The sequence below is a fragment of the Apodemus sylvaticus genome, chromosome 16 (assembly GCF_947179515.1).
Source record: "Apodemus sylvaticus chromosome 16, mApoSyl1.1, whole genome shotgun sequence".
Lineage (NCBI taxonomy): Eukaryota > Metazoa > Chordata > Mammalia > Rodentia > Muridae > Apodemus > Apodemus sylvaticus.
Window position 1 is genome coordinate 3,254,088 of NC_067487.1, and position 12,845 is coordinate 3,266,932.

The following is a 12,845-nucleotide window of genomic DNA, read 5'->3' on the forward strand; positions in this document are numbered from 1 at the left end:
CACCAGCAGGGTGCCATAAGACAGACAGATGCCTACAGTTACAGCCAAACTGGTACCTAAGGACCAAAATAGCAGTCAGATGACCATAAGGGCCAGTTTACCACTTTCTGTCCTGAGCCCAGAAGCAGAAGCAGCTAAAAATAGCCACAAACCCCACATGCTTTGGGAATAACAGCAGCGACAGCACCATTCTGACCAGGGGCACCATGAGGTCGCTTCGTTTCATTTCTGCTGAAGCGTTAGTGTCCCACCCCAAGATGGTCCAGGAGAACCTGAACAATATAGCCTACAACCTCTACCCACTTCTCTTCAAGGCCAGTTACCTGCTAGAGCAAGCAGAAGTAACCCGTGCTCTGCTGAGTCACTGGCCACTAGAGGAGTTCCGGCTGGCTGTGCTGCTGAGGCCAAACACTGACCACGCTGAAGACCTGAGTGATCGTGCCTGTAAGGCCTGCCTGGAGGCCTGTATACAGGGCATAGCTGACCATGTGCTGAAAAGTGGGAGCAACCGCCTTCGGGTAGCTGATTTCACTGGCATCCAGGATGTTCAGGTGCAGCAATGTCCTTGTGGGAGGGCACTAGGAAGGTGGGGCCGTACCAAGGTGCTGGCCAGGACCTGCTGCCAGCTCCATGGACAGCACTGTACAGCTGGGCACCCCATTGAAGTCTTTGCTGACCTCTTTGTCACAGAAGGGAACTTTGACATGGTGGTGCAGGCCTTGAAGCCATCAGGCCCAGCACCTCTGCAGGTCTGTTGCCCTTCACTCCGGGCAGACAGCCTGAGTCCTGGGCAGCTCCTACAAGTGCTTGGCCTGGCTGGGCCAGGCAACCTTAGAAAGTTGGAGGTAGTACACAATGTACGCTTGCATGCTGGCCATGTGCAGCAGCTGCTGGCCCAGGTGGGCTTCCCTCAGCTGACCTCACTCACCTTGCCCACCAAGGCCTTCGATGCTCCCCCAACATATGCCCCAAATCCAGAGGGTGAGGATCTCCTCCTTACCTCTATTGCCTGGGAGCTCAGCCAGATGAACCAGCTCACTGAACTAAGTGTAGCTTTCTCTACACTGACTGGGAAGATCCAAACATTGCTTAGGTAAGTCTTAAATAATTGGGTACAGGATCTGGTAAAGCATGCTGGAGTCACTGAGGAATAGGGATAGGGATAGGATCTGTTTACACAATGTTCTCTGGGAATGTGTTGGGTAGATCAGCAAGAGTTAAGAGCCATTAAGAAAGAATCAGAACACTGAACCAGTTTGGAAGATGTCTTTCAATTAACAAAACTCGGACATGGGGTTTGCACATAATCCCAGTGCTCAGAAGGCATAGCCAGTAGCATTTAAGTTTGAGGTCAATTACAAAGAGAGGCCTTATTTCAACAAAAACAAAAAAACTAGGGCTGAGAGTATAGGGTAGTTGAGTAGCAGTGTTGTGTTGGAATGGCAGCTGGCATCTGGATAGACCACACCAGGCCAATGCAATTCCACATGGCAGAGGTTTATTGGGGGGAGGGATGGGGGAAGGCAGAGACAAAGAGAGAAAAGAAAGGGGTGAAGGACAGGAAGGGTCTGCCTTTTATTTAGGCTGTGATGTAACAGCCCGCAGGTAAGGATGGGAAGTGGACTCTGGGAATGTATGCAATTGCCATGGCAACAGATGTGCAGGTCCCTGTCCCTATGGGTGACATCACTGGGTTTGGAGGCAATCTGCCGAGCCGATTCCTGATACCAACAAGCAGGACCCTAGTTTTAGTTCTCAGCATCAGAGAGGGAGGGAGGAGGAGGTAGAAGCAAGAAGACATAAGACAAAGAGGAAGGAGGGAGCTAACTGGAAAGTAAACCACACAGAAGTCATAAGACCTTCTATGGACTAGTATTGTATAACAAATTACCCAATATTTAGTGTCTTAAAACATTTTCTCAAGATAAGGATGAGAAGATAGCTTATCATAGCGAGAACATTGTCAGCTGTTAGCTGGATTGTCTCACCTGAAATCCTGGTACTGCTATCTCCTCCTCAGCAACTGTACTATGAAGAAGGGCAGGAGGATAGCTGCCATGTAGTTCTGAAGTCAGGGTGGTTTCATGTGGAGAGTACTGTCCCAGTAATAGATTATTATGTATGGGCAAACAGTAGAGAGGCAGCAAGAACAGGATAGTAGGGATGGAACAAGACCCCACCACATACTGCCTTGTTTAACAAGGGCAGTGAAGAGGGTGTTCCCAGGAAGGTCCAGGGTGCCAAAAAAATGCATATTCTCATGAACCCTGGGTGGGGAAGTTATTCCAGACATACCTCTCCCTATACCCCCCATCCCCAGTGATACTGGATGAATAGTAAATTCAGGATTATGGAGCTCACATTCAGGCTGCTGGACTTCCTTCTCAGCCCTGTAAACTGAATTGGTCCTATTGTCATCAGAGTGGCAGTACTCTTTCAAGCTAATTCTGTCCTGCTGTTCTTACAGTCAATATTCTGACAGTTCTGAGATCATGGGCATAATTTCCCTGCCTAACTTGAAAGGTGGTGTTGGTTCGTTTTAGGTTCAATTATTGACTGCCCAACAGGCCCAGCTGCTGTAGACTTCTAGAAAAAAAAAATGTGATTTTCACAAACTATTTTGATTCTTTAAATTTTGCTTAAAAATATCATTTTATCTCATATGCCAATGTGAAATGAAATCAGCTGGAGTTTTTGGCAGGCTGCAGTCAGTGATCTCTAAGATAGAAAAGTGGTTAGATTATTCACCTCCACCAAAACTCCAGCTTACCTGAGACCCTGAACATTTCTGATTTTTTTTGCCTACCTCACAGTCCCTTGAAGACCCCACTAAGAGTGCTGGACCTAGCCAACTGTGCCCTTAATCATGAAGACATATCCTTCTTAGCAGACTGTAACCACACTGCCCACTTGGAGGTGCTGGATCTCAGTGGACACAACCTGGTACATTTGTACCCTTCTACCTTCTTCAGGCTGCTGAGCCAGGCTGCCAAAACGCTGAGAGTGCTCACCCTAGAGGAGTGCAACATCACAGACAGCCATGTTAACATGATGATTCTGGGCCTTAGCCCTTGCAGCCAGCTCCAGCAGTTCAAGTTCCTTGGGAACCCGCTGTCAGGCAGTGCTCTCCGGCGCCTTTTTGCTGCACTCTGTGAACTCCCTAGCCTGCGCAACATTGAGTTCCCAGTGCCAAAGGACTGTTACCCTGAGGGTGCTATCTACCCCCAGGATGAGCTGTCAGTGTCCAAATTCGACCAACAGAAATATGACATGATTGCAGAGGATCTTCGAGCAGTACTGCTTCGAGCTAACCGGGAGGACATCCAGGCTTCCACGCCACTTTTTGGAAGTTTTGATCCAGAGATTCATGAAACCAGCAATGAACTTGGTACTTTCTTGCTGCAAGCTTTCAAAACTGCTTTGGAAAACTTTTCCAGAGCGCTAGAACAAATGGAGTAGGTCCTGGAATCATGCCATAAGAGGCTGTGCATTTCTAGTGCCCTGAGGTGAGTCCTGGACCAGAAGATCAGGCTCAACCATTTGTCACCTGCAGAAACTGCCACAAGGTTTCCTTAGAGAAAACTGCAGGCATACTCATTACATGCTCTAAGAGGAAGCCAGATATGTAAATGAGACATGAGGTGCTCCTGTGTGTTAGCACAGCAAGATCCTAAAGCAGAGGAGAAGCCACCTCAAACTAAGATGGAAGATGGAGAATGTGATCACCAGGGTAGAATGTAGTGGGATCAGGGTCAACTAACTAACTCTGATGCTGTGAGGGGGAGAAATGAGAAAATTCATCACAGAAAATGTATAGAAGCAACAGCCCATAAAAAAGTAGACACTGAAAATAAAAGTGAACCAGACCCCTGAGCTAGCAGTTTAGCTATGTTCTATCTGCTGTACATTTTACCAGATGACATCTGCCTACACAGAAATGTGGGGGATGGGGTGATGATCAATTTTCTATTGGTGGCTGTTTTGGCTTTGTTTCCAATTGAAGCAGAATTTTACTGTCTTTTGGTGACTGAGGATATCTAGTCACTAAAATATACCCAATGTTTCTTGACATACTCTGATCCTGTTTTCTGCTCAGAGTTCAGACCCTAAGTCAGGCATGTCCAACCTGAACAGTATATGCAGTCACATGTGGCAGAGAATAGATATGAATGTAGCCCATTACAAAGCTGTAAACTTACTGAAGACACTGAGATGATTTTTTGAAGTTTGTTGTGACTCAGTTTTCAAGAATGAACTTTGTAGATGATAACATATTTATAATGCACCCAAATCACTGCTCCTCAGAATGGCTTTGCAACTCCTTTGAGAAACAAATCATCACACAAGAAAGACTTGTTTAGACTTCATTTCCAGTATTTGCTTTGCCAAAGTACTACTGTAATTAAATGCTAATAAAATAGGGGTGTGGCTTAAGTACAATTTATTTAATTAACAATCTATACTTTAAAACTTAGAGTATGAAAATAATTCTTTTGTGACTGAAGAAAAAATTGAGCACTATAACCACCTGTGTGCCAACCAAGGCACTTGCCTCCCACTTGTAGTTCTTCTCCATGTGAACCCTCTCTACAGGTACCTCCCCATTTCAGGACCTCCTGTGATACAGGTAAACCATCCCAGATCCTCCCATGCCATCTCTACCTCCAAGGTCTGTCTCCATACCAAGTACTTCCACTTGACCCTGATCAGCAATAAAAATAGGCTACTAACATGTTCAGTTTAAAAAGACAGAAAGCAGACTTAGGATGGAAGGTGGCCATGCAAGACTTAAACAGTTGATGTGATTCCCATGGAAAATGTGTCATTTTAAAAGATAAACCTTAAAGAAAGTCATGAAGTGGTCTAAGATCATATGGGAAAATCGGTGAGGTAACAAAACTAGAGCCTACTATATTCCTTCAAGGATATAATGAATTAGGAAACATAATCTAAAAAAAGTGTTTTTTAGATATACTAGAAAAAAATAACATCTCAAAATACTAGTAACACAGCAGAAAGGCATGGTAAACACCTATTGACAAGGGCTTTATCTGAAGGTGGAATCACCTGGCTTTGGCTTAGAGAGCCTGCTGTCAACTCTGTGAAGATGGCTCTGAGAACTTAATGTGGAATATGAAGCATGAACCAAGTGTTCCTTAACCATTGTAGAACCAAATTGTTCTCTGGGTAAGTATTTTCAAGTTTGCCATCTCTCTACACAGAAAGATACGCATTGGGTGGAATATAGGTTCTGAACACAAACTGACTTTGTTCACTTCCTGCATGGCCACTGACAAATAACCACACACAGGTTCCTATGTCTGTAAATCAAACACCCAACTCAGATCCACTCCAACAAAGGACTACCTATGACAGATTGCTTTCTCTATAGCAAAGCTTCATATCCCCATCCTCTTGTAAAATAAGGCTATGTAGAAAAGCTCACTTAACAGACTTCATAGTGCATCCTCACACAAGGCTAGTCCATAATAGGTGTCTAGATGCTGGGAGTTCCTAGTGCTGGTAACTAGCAAGAGTGGGTCACCATACTTAAACTGCTTACAAACTATGAGTGATTTCTACCACTTGCCTTCCTGTGGGAATGGAACTGGTGTGAAGGGTCACATGAATAGCCTTCACTCTATCAAAATCTTGTCTCCAATGAGCTTTCCTGGGAACTTGTCATGTTTCTAGTCATACCCTTAAACTAAACAATGCTCTCTGTGCTTCCATAGTGTAACCCTTGGTGGCTCCCTCTAGACTCTTCTACATGCCTGTTCTCTGCTGATTTTATCTTTCTTGCTATCACAAATCTTAGGTCATGAGGGCAACCATAGGTAGAGTCTTAGAAACTATGGCAAGTCATAGAATCTGGGCATCTTGAGAAATTACTGTTTACAAGATAATAGCACTTAGCTCATGAAACCAGAGTAAGGATTATATAAGTTATGCACAAAGGGTCAACTCATATAAGCTGTATGTAAATGAATTATAAGTACTTATCAATACATGCAAAATTATCAGCCCAAGAGTGTAATACACACTTGTAATCACAGCACATGGGAGCCTACGGAAGACTGCACATATGAGGCCCACCTGGGCTATGCAGTAAGACTGTCACAAAAGAATAGTAAAGAGTCATACAAAAAGCAACACTATTACTTTTAAATGACAAATATTATTGATTGCATATCATTGCTAATAAATAACATGCTTATTGAATACAAGACCAGCTCAATTCTAAATATTCACTGGGGTACCAGTTGTGTATAAGAAATACTTGGTGTTTTGTTTTTTTCCTGGTGGGGAGGTATTCCAAACAATATAAATCTTGGTAATATAACTACTATACTACTCAACAACTCCTATATGAAAGCAAGAAAGGGAGAACAATTATTAGAGAGGTAAAAAAACTGACAGAACATTTCTTAGAGTAAGAATATTGTAATTTTCCCCCAGAACGAAAATATATAGTTGTACTTGTTTTGCTAAATATTAGCAGCTCAAAAATGTATCTCTAATAGCTGCATAGCATCATAGAAAAACATTATCTGCTAAGGCCCTACTGCACTGCTCAAAGGGTGGAAAGACTTGAGTTCTCACAAAGGATAGCTGTACTAGGCCACTTTTGGTGGCAAAGGAACACAGTAAATATCAGAAACATCAGAATGTAGAGTGCCATGGTGAATGACGCCCTCTGGCCTTGAGTTTCATTTAATTCTTATTTTTCTAATATGACCTTCTCTACTTTCTTAAATTTTTTAAGTTCGACAAGTAGTTCCCAATATTTAAGATACATCCACATAAGCCTCCCATTTTGACGTTTGTTGGTGTTCCAGACATCTCCACAATGCTTATCATGCTTAAATATATCAGATAAGCCAGCTGCCATTTCTAGGTCAGCAGCCACTGGATCAACAGATGTGCGCACCAGTAAGCTCTTCTCCAGCTGTAGCCGTGCACTACGGGGAAGAATCAGGCTACAATAGATATTTTGGCGTTCTTCAAGAGCTTCTCCCACCTCCTTCAGCACAAGCTGGGCTCTCTTCTGCCAGTCATCCTCTTCTTCCAGGCAGCTCAAATAGACACTTCTCAGAGGCTGAAGCCGGCTTTTTTCTTGCTTTATCTGAGCCCGCTCCTGTTCAAGAAGCTTTTTTTCTTCTGCCAACTTACGCCCCTGAGAGATAAGGGCTTCTCGAAAACTAGCTGTTCTATTTTGTTCTTTTTCCAGTTCCAAAGACAGCTGAGCAACAGCGCGGCGATGTTCAGAGATCATAGCATGGTATTTAGCTTCAAGATCCTGTTGGAAAGCAGCTGTACTCTGATGATATGCTTTTCTTGCTCTTTCTATTTCTTTTTGGGATTCCCTAGACCAAATCCAACCTGACATGAATAAAAAAGATGAGGAAGACACATGAAGAGACATAACTAAATTCCTATGACTACTTAAAGAAAATACATAATACAGTATGAAATACATAATACAGTAATGACAGTATTTCAGTAAAAGCCTAAGAATTCAAAGATGCTAAGACCTTAAAACTTTGTAGATAACAAAATCGACAAAGTTCTTATCCTAAAATCAGACCAGTGCTGGGCACTTAAAGCAGCACATAAGTTGTTCCTCTTCTAGTGTCTAATATTCATGGCTGGAAAAACTCACCACTGTTTTCTTTACTTATGTGCTCTGCCACAGCGCTCCATGACTTATTGCCAATGTTTAAAAAAATTAATATGGATGGGCTTCAAATATTGCTGGAAGTCCAGTTATCATCTGTATATAGCTTAAGTCTGGTGGGTTTGCTATTAGGTAAAGAAGTTCAACCTTAGGTTGGACTTAGTAGCAAGAGCTTTTTTTTTTTTGGATTTGGTTTTCTTGAGACAGGGTTTCTCTGTATAGCCCTGGCTGTCCTGGAATTTGCTCTGTAGACCAGGCTGGCCTCGAACTCAGAAATCCGCCTGCCTCTGCCTCCCAGAGTGCTGGGATTACAGGCGTGCGCCACCACGGGGCGTAGCAAGTGCTGGTAATCCTAGTACTTGGTAGGCTGAGTGAGAGGAGGATTCCAAACCCAAGACCAGCCTGGACATCCAAACTGTGCAGGTGTCAAAGCAAAAAAAGAAAGTCATATCAAACCCAGAAATATCAAATTTTAGTGTTATCTGATGAATCTGAGAAAGACTTTAAGACAGCCACATAACTTCAAACCTCCAGTTAAATAACATTCTGAACCAATAGGTTCCCCGATAAGTGGATATCAGGTTTCAAAGGAAAATGTGGCTATGAAGTAATAGGTGTCCCTTCAAAATGTGATATTATCTTGACAAACACAAGACCCTGAGTCCCATGCTGAATCTGTATGAAGTAACCACTAGAAAAACTGAGTAAACAATATTATCTCTCTGTCACTTTTCACAATTGTATGTGGTCTACAATGATCTCAAAACTGTCTCTTTGGACTAAACTGAGTTGTACTAAGTGATTTAGCTTGATATACCAGACACTTCAATTTTTAGATCTAAGACAGTTTCTTTACTACATAAGAGAAGAGAAGGTAAGGGAGAGAGAGGGATGAGAGAGGAGGGGGAAAATGAACAGAGGTAGGGAATGAGAAGGCACAGCAGAGACAAGGAGATATAAGCCTGCTAAAATACCAGACAGTTTCAAAGCACAACTTTACCAGTTTCTGAATTGTATTAAAAGTTATAAGATTTTAGGCTATGGATGTAGCTCAGAGATAGAGTTCTTGTACTGCATATACAAAGTCCCTGGCTTGATCATCAGAACCACAAAAGAAATGAAAGAAAGAAAGAGAGAGAGAAAGAGAGGGAGGGAGGAAGGGAGAGAGGGAAAGAGAGAGGGGGGGGAGGAAAGGAGAGAGAGAAGCACAAGGGAAGGAAGGATGGGAATAAAGGAAGAAGCAGGGGTAGGGGGATTGGTTGTGAAATTTAAATCATCAGAATAAAAGTAGATTCTCATCCATCAATGGCTATGAGTTAAGTAAGGTATTCATCTGCTGTTACTTCAAGATCATGATGAAGGCTAGTTGATATTTGCATGTTGCAATACACCTTCTCAAACATGTAGTAACTTACTTGTAGAAAATCCTTGTAAGAATGCAAAGCTAAAAATTTACCTCTGGTTTAGGCTGTCCTGGCATACACCTATAATGTCTACAATTGAGAAGCTGAGGCATGAGGATTGTGAGTTTGAGGCCAGTATAGTGAAACCCTGATTTAAAGTAATAAAAACCCAACAGTTATCCATGAATACATTATTTAACCAGGATAATCAATTCAGAAACATAAAACATTCTTCAATCCTTCTTAGTACAAAACTTATCAACTTGAACATACATAAAGAAAAAGCATGAATTTGGGAGTAATGTGTTGGTATTAAAGCTACACATAAGTCTGAAAAATTCATGGAAAATGACGGGGCCTCTCATAGTTTCAAAGCTAACTCATCCACTCAAAGTGGCTAACATCACTGATGAATGAGAATCTACTTATAATAGTTATGTGATCTTAAGGCTTCCAAGCTACTCAAAGGACCACAACAACAGATGGCTTTTCTAAACAGTACACTGAGAGAAGACAGGCAGGAGCCTTTAGAAGGCACCCTCTGGGATGGTCCTAGACTGGCTGCAGGAAATGTTCAGACACCCCTCCCCCCCCAAGGCAAACTTCTGAATTGAGAAATTCAGGCACATAAAAAGCTACTGTACAGGAATGATCACTACACATATGGGACAGTATTTGCTTCTGATTTACTGAATCATCAGTTCTTATATTCTCAGATGAAAACCAGGACCACAGACATGAAGAAATATAAGCTAGTTCTACATCAGTGATGTGTCCCCATCACCAGTGGAGATATACTTCACTTGGGACATGCCTCCCACATTACAATTCTTGAAATCACACAGGATGCTGAAAAATGTTTTCTTGACTAAAATGTACATAGATGATATAATCATAAGAGCCATATTCTTTCTTGTATATAGTTAGTATCTTTTTCATTCTCTTCAAGGTATAGCTCCAAGGGGGTAGGGGTGGGGTTGAGAGAGAGAGAGAGAGAGAGAGAGAGAGAGAGAGAGAGAGAGAGACATGTATGACTGGTAAGAGACTCAGTAGTGTTTAGTCAATTTAAATGTGAGGATTTCTAGCCTGTAGGTTTTTTTTATGGGCAAACTCGCCCAAATACTGACTTTAAATATACTAAATATACATCCTAACTGGTTTTCTTTCAGGTCAGTTTCTCTGTAGATCCCGAGGAAGGCAATTAAGGCAAAGAAGTCCCCTTAGAACAGTCAAGCAGTGGGAGAAAGCTAAAGCTTATTAAAATCTAACCCATGCCAAATGCTTCTGCTTTATTTAATCCTTACAATGCATTGAGGCAGGATAAGCTACCTTCTAGGAACAGGTAAACTGATGATCAGAAAGGCTAACTCTGTCACAGAGTCGCTGTATAGGATAAAACCACACTGTATTGGTCAAGTCCTAAAGCCAATCTTCTAGTGTCCAACCCATGCAGCAACCCAGGTACTACTGGCATAATTTTGGATCAGAAAACAAAAAAGTTCCAAAAAATCCATAACTTACGAAATGCTGCCAATCCCAGCATTGGCACCAACAGAGCGTAATTCCACTTGCTTCCATCACCCCCATCAGCCCTGGAATTGGGCCGGATATTCCAATTTGGGGGGTCGTTTAAGTTATTCATGGAGTTATACCTTGAAGAAAATGAAAAAATATTAACTATATAAAAGAGTATGACTATATTATCTCTCTCTATATTTTTTAGTCAAGAAAATATTTTTTAGTTTTATGTGCTACACAGCATCACATCCTATGTGATTTCAAGAAGTCATAGCATAGTGTGGGAGGCATGTCTTAAGTGAAGTACAAGTAGGATGTGGTGATTTCTCCCTTCAAGTTTAGACGTATGATTGTTGTAATGATTATTATCTTGTGTATCAACATGACCAAAAGAAGGCATCTCAGCAGGACCAGATTGGTTAGACATCATTCGAGGAGTACCTGAGAAGTGTTTCTGTATGATTGGTAAGCATCTGAGTACCTATAATGATTACTTATAATAAGTCAAATGTACTTTTACTATACATATACAATCACAAACCCTAAAAAATTATGGTTGACAATGAACTACACATATAATAGTTCCACATTAATATTGCTTAATGTCAGAGCAGGCTCAGCTCACTCTTGGATTTACATTAAATTGGAATCCCCTATCAAAACATTTCTTAGAATCTATCTCCACTATTAAGTAAGTGATGTATAACTTGGTTGGTTTCTTTTTTTTTTTTTTTTTTTTTTTATTCGATATAATTTATTTACATTTCAAATGATTTCCCCTTTTCTAGCCCCCCCACTCCCCGAAAGTCCCGCAAGCCCCCTTCTCTTCCCCTGTCCTCCCACCCACCCCTTCCCACTTCCCCGTTCTGGTTTTGCTGAATACTGTTTCACTGAGTCTTTCCAGAACCAGGGGCCACTCCTCCTTTCTTCTTGTACCTCATTTGATGTGTGGATTATGTTTTGGGACTTGGTTGGTTTCTTATTGGTTGTCTCTGTAATACAGCTATACATTGATAACGATAAAACAATAAAAGTGAATTTATAATAGGCATTTGCTTTATATGAGCTGAGATGGTTATGAGCTGCTATGTGGTTTCTGGGAATTGAACTCAGGACCTTCGTAAGAGCAGTCGGTGCTCTTAACCACTGAGCCATCTTACCAGCCACACCCAAACTTTCAAAACTTGTGTTGAATTACGTATTTCTTACATGCATCTTGGTTAACTATTTTGTGTTGTATTTGTACATATAAGCAAGCTGAGTGTTTTTATGACTTTACATTATGAAAATACCCATCTAAGCCGGGCGGTGGTGGCACACGCCTTTAATCCCAGCACTTGGGAGGCAGAGGCAGGCAGATTTCTGAGTTCGAGGCTAGCCTGGTCTACAGAGTGAGTTCCAGGACAGCCAGGGCTACACAGAGAAACCCTGTCTCGAAAAAAAACAAAAAAGAAAGAAAGAAAGAAAAGAAAGAAAAGAAAGAAAAGAAAAGAACCCATCTAACGTGGGTGCTTTTTATTTTATTTTTATTTATTTGAGACAGAGGCTCTCTATATAGTCCTGGCTGTCCTGGAACTCACTCTGCCTCCCAAGTGCTGGGATTAAAGGAGTGTGCCACCACTGCCTGGCTCATTGGTTTACTTTTTATGTCATTTAATTCCACCGAAATTTTCAGCTATATTCACTAGAAAAAATAGAAAAACTATCTGCAAGTGATTAAATCAGAGCGCGTTTGCACTAAGGGATGCTAGCCACGATTTAAGCAGCTTTCAGGATGACAACAGGCCGGGCCTCCAGCTTCCCAGCAGCTGTAACGAAGATGAAAGCTTTGGATATACTTTCTAGTTTATCCTGGCTTCTACGTAGCCCAGTGCAGCTGCTCCTTGTCCAGCCACCAAGAGATCATTCCTACCCACTCTAGAAGTCCAGGGCGGTAGCTCCCGCACATTAGTTGAGATTCAAGTGCCCCAACAAAATGGGCTCTTAAGGAGCTTGCGATCGCTGCTCCTAAGACCCTACTTTCATCTGTCCGGATCCTCCGACCCGTTCTGTTTTGGCAAACAAGAAGAACCAACCCAAGAAGCACTTTAAAGACTTTGGCACCTCACTTACCCCTGAAGCAAAGCCCATCAGCGAAGCTAACACGCTTCCTCAGAGGTACTGCCACCACCGCGTCTGCAGAGCGCAGGCGCACCACCACTCTCGCGAGCCAGGAGGGGCGTGTTGCGCAGGCGCAGAATCTTCCA

At 42.2% G+C, this 12,845-nt stretch overlaps 2 protein-coding genes across 2 annotated transcripts; one reads left to right on the forward strand and one right to left on the reverse strand.

The window, feature by feature from the left end:
* The first annotated feature begins 206 nt into the window (after positions 1–206).
* On the forward strand, positions 207–3,483 carry Lrrc14b (leucine rich repeat containing 14B). The gene is made up of 2 exons (XM_052159784.1): positions 207–1,093; positions 2,814–3,483. Exons 1-2 carry the CDS (start codon positions 207–209, stop codon positions 3,457–3,459), a joined length of 1,533 nt encoding a protein of 510 aa, XP_052015744.1. The 3' UTR covers positions 3,460–3,483.
* A 2,267-nt stretch (positions 3,484–5,750) lies between these two features.
* Positions 5,751–12,805, reverse strand: Ccdc127 (coiled-coil domain containing 127). The gene is made up of 3 exons (XM_052159783.1): positions 12,712–12,805; positions 10,603–10,733; positions 5,751–7,383 (listed from the first exon to the last, which is right to left on the reverse strand). The coding sequence occupies exons 2-3, from the start codon at positions 10,721–10,723 to the stop codon at positions 6,722–6,724; spliced, it is 783 nt and encodes a 260-aa protein (XP_052015743.1). The 5' UTR covers positions 10,724–10,733; positions 12,712–12,805; the 3' UTR covers positions 5,751–6,721.
* Positions 12,806–12,845: the final 40 nt, after the last annotated feature.

Bases quoted from the DNA above. Each gene is read 5' to 3' on its own strand.
- Ccdc127 (XM_052159783.1), bottom strand. From the start codon at position 10,723: ATGAATAACTTAAACGACCCCCCAAATTGGAATATCCGGCCCAATTCC. The intron at 7,384-10,602 runs GTAAGTTATGGA...TATTCATGTCAG, and splicing joins GCTGGGATTGGCAGCATTTC to GTTGGATTTGGTCTAGGGAA.
- Lrrc14b (XM_052159784.1), top strand. From the start codon at position 207: ATGAGGTCGCTTCGTTTCATTTCTGCTGAAGCGTTAGTGTCCCACCCC. The intron at 1,094-2,813 runs GTAAGTCTTAAA...CCTACCTCACAG, and splicing joins AAGATCCAAACATTGCTTAG to TCCCTTGAAGACCCCACTAA.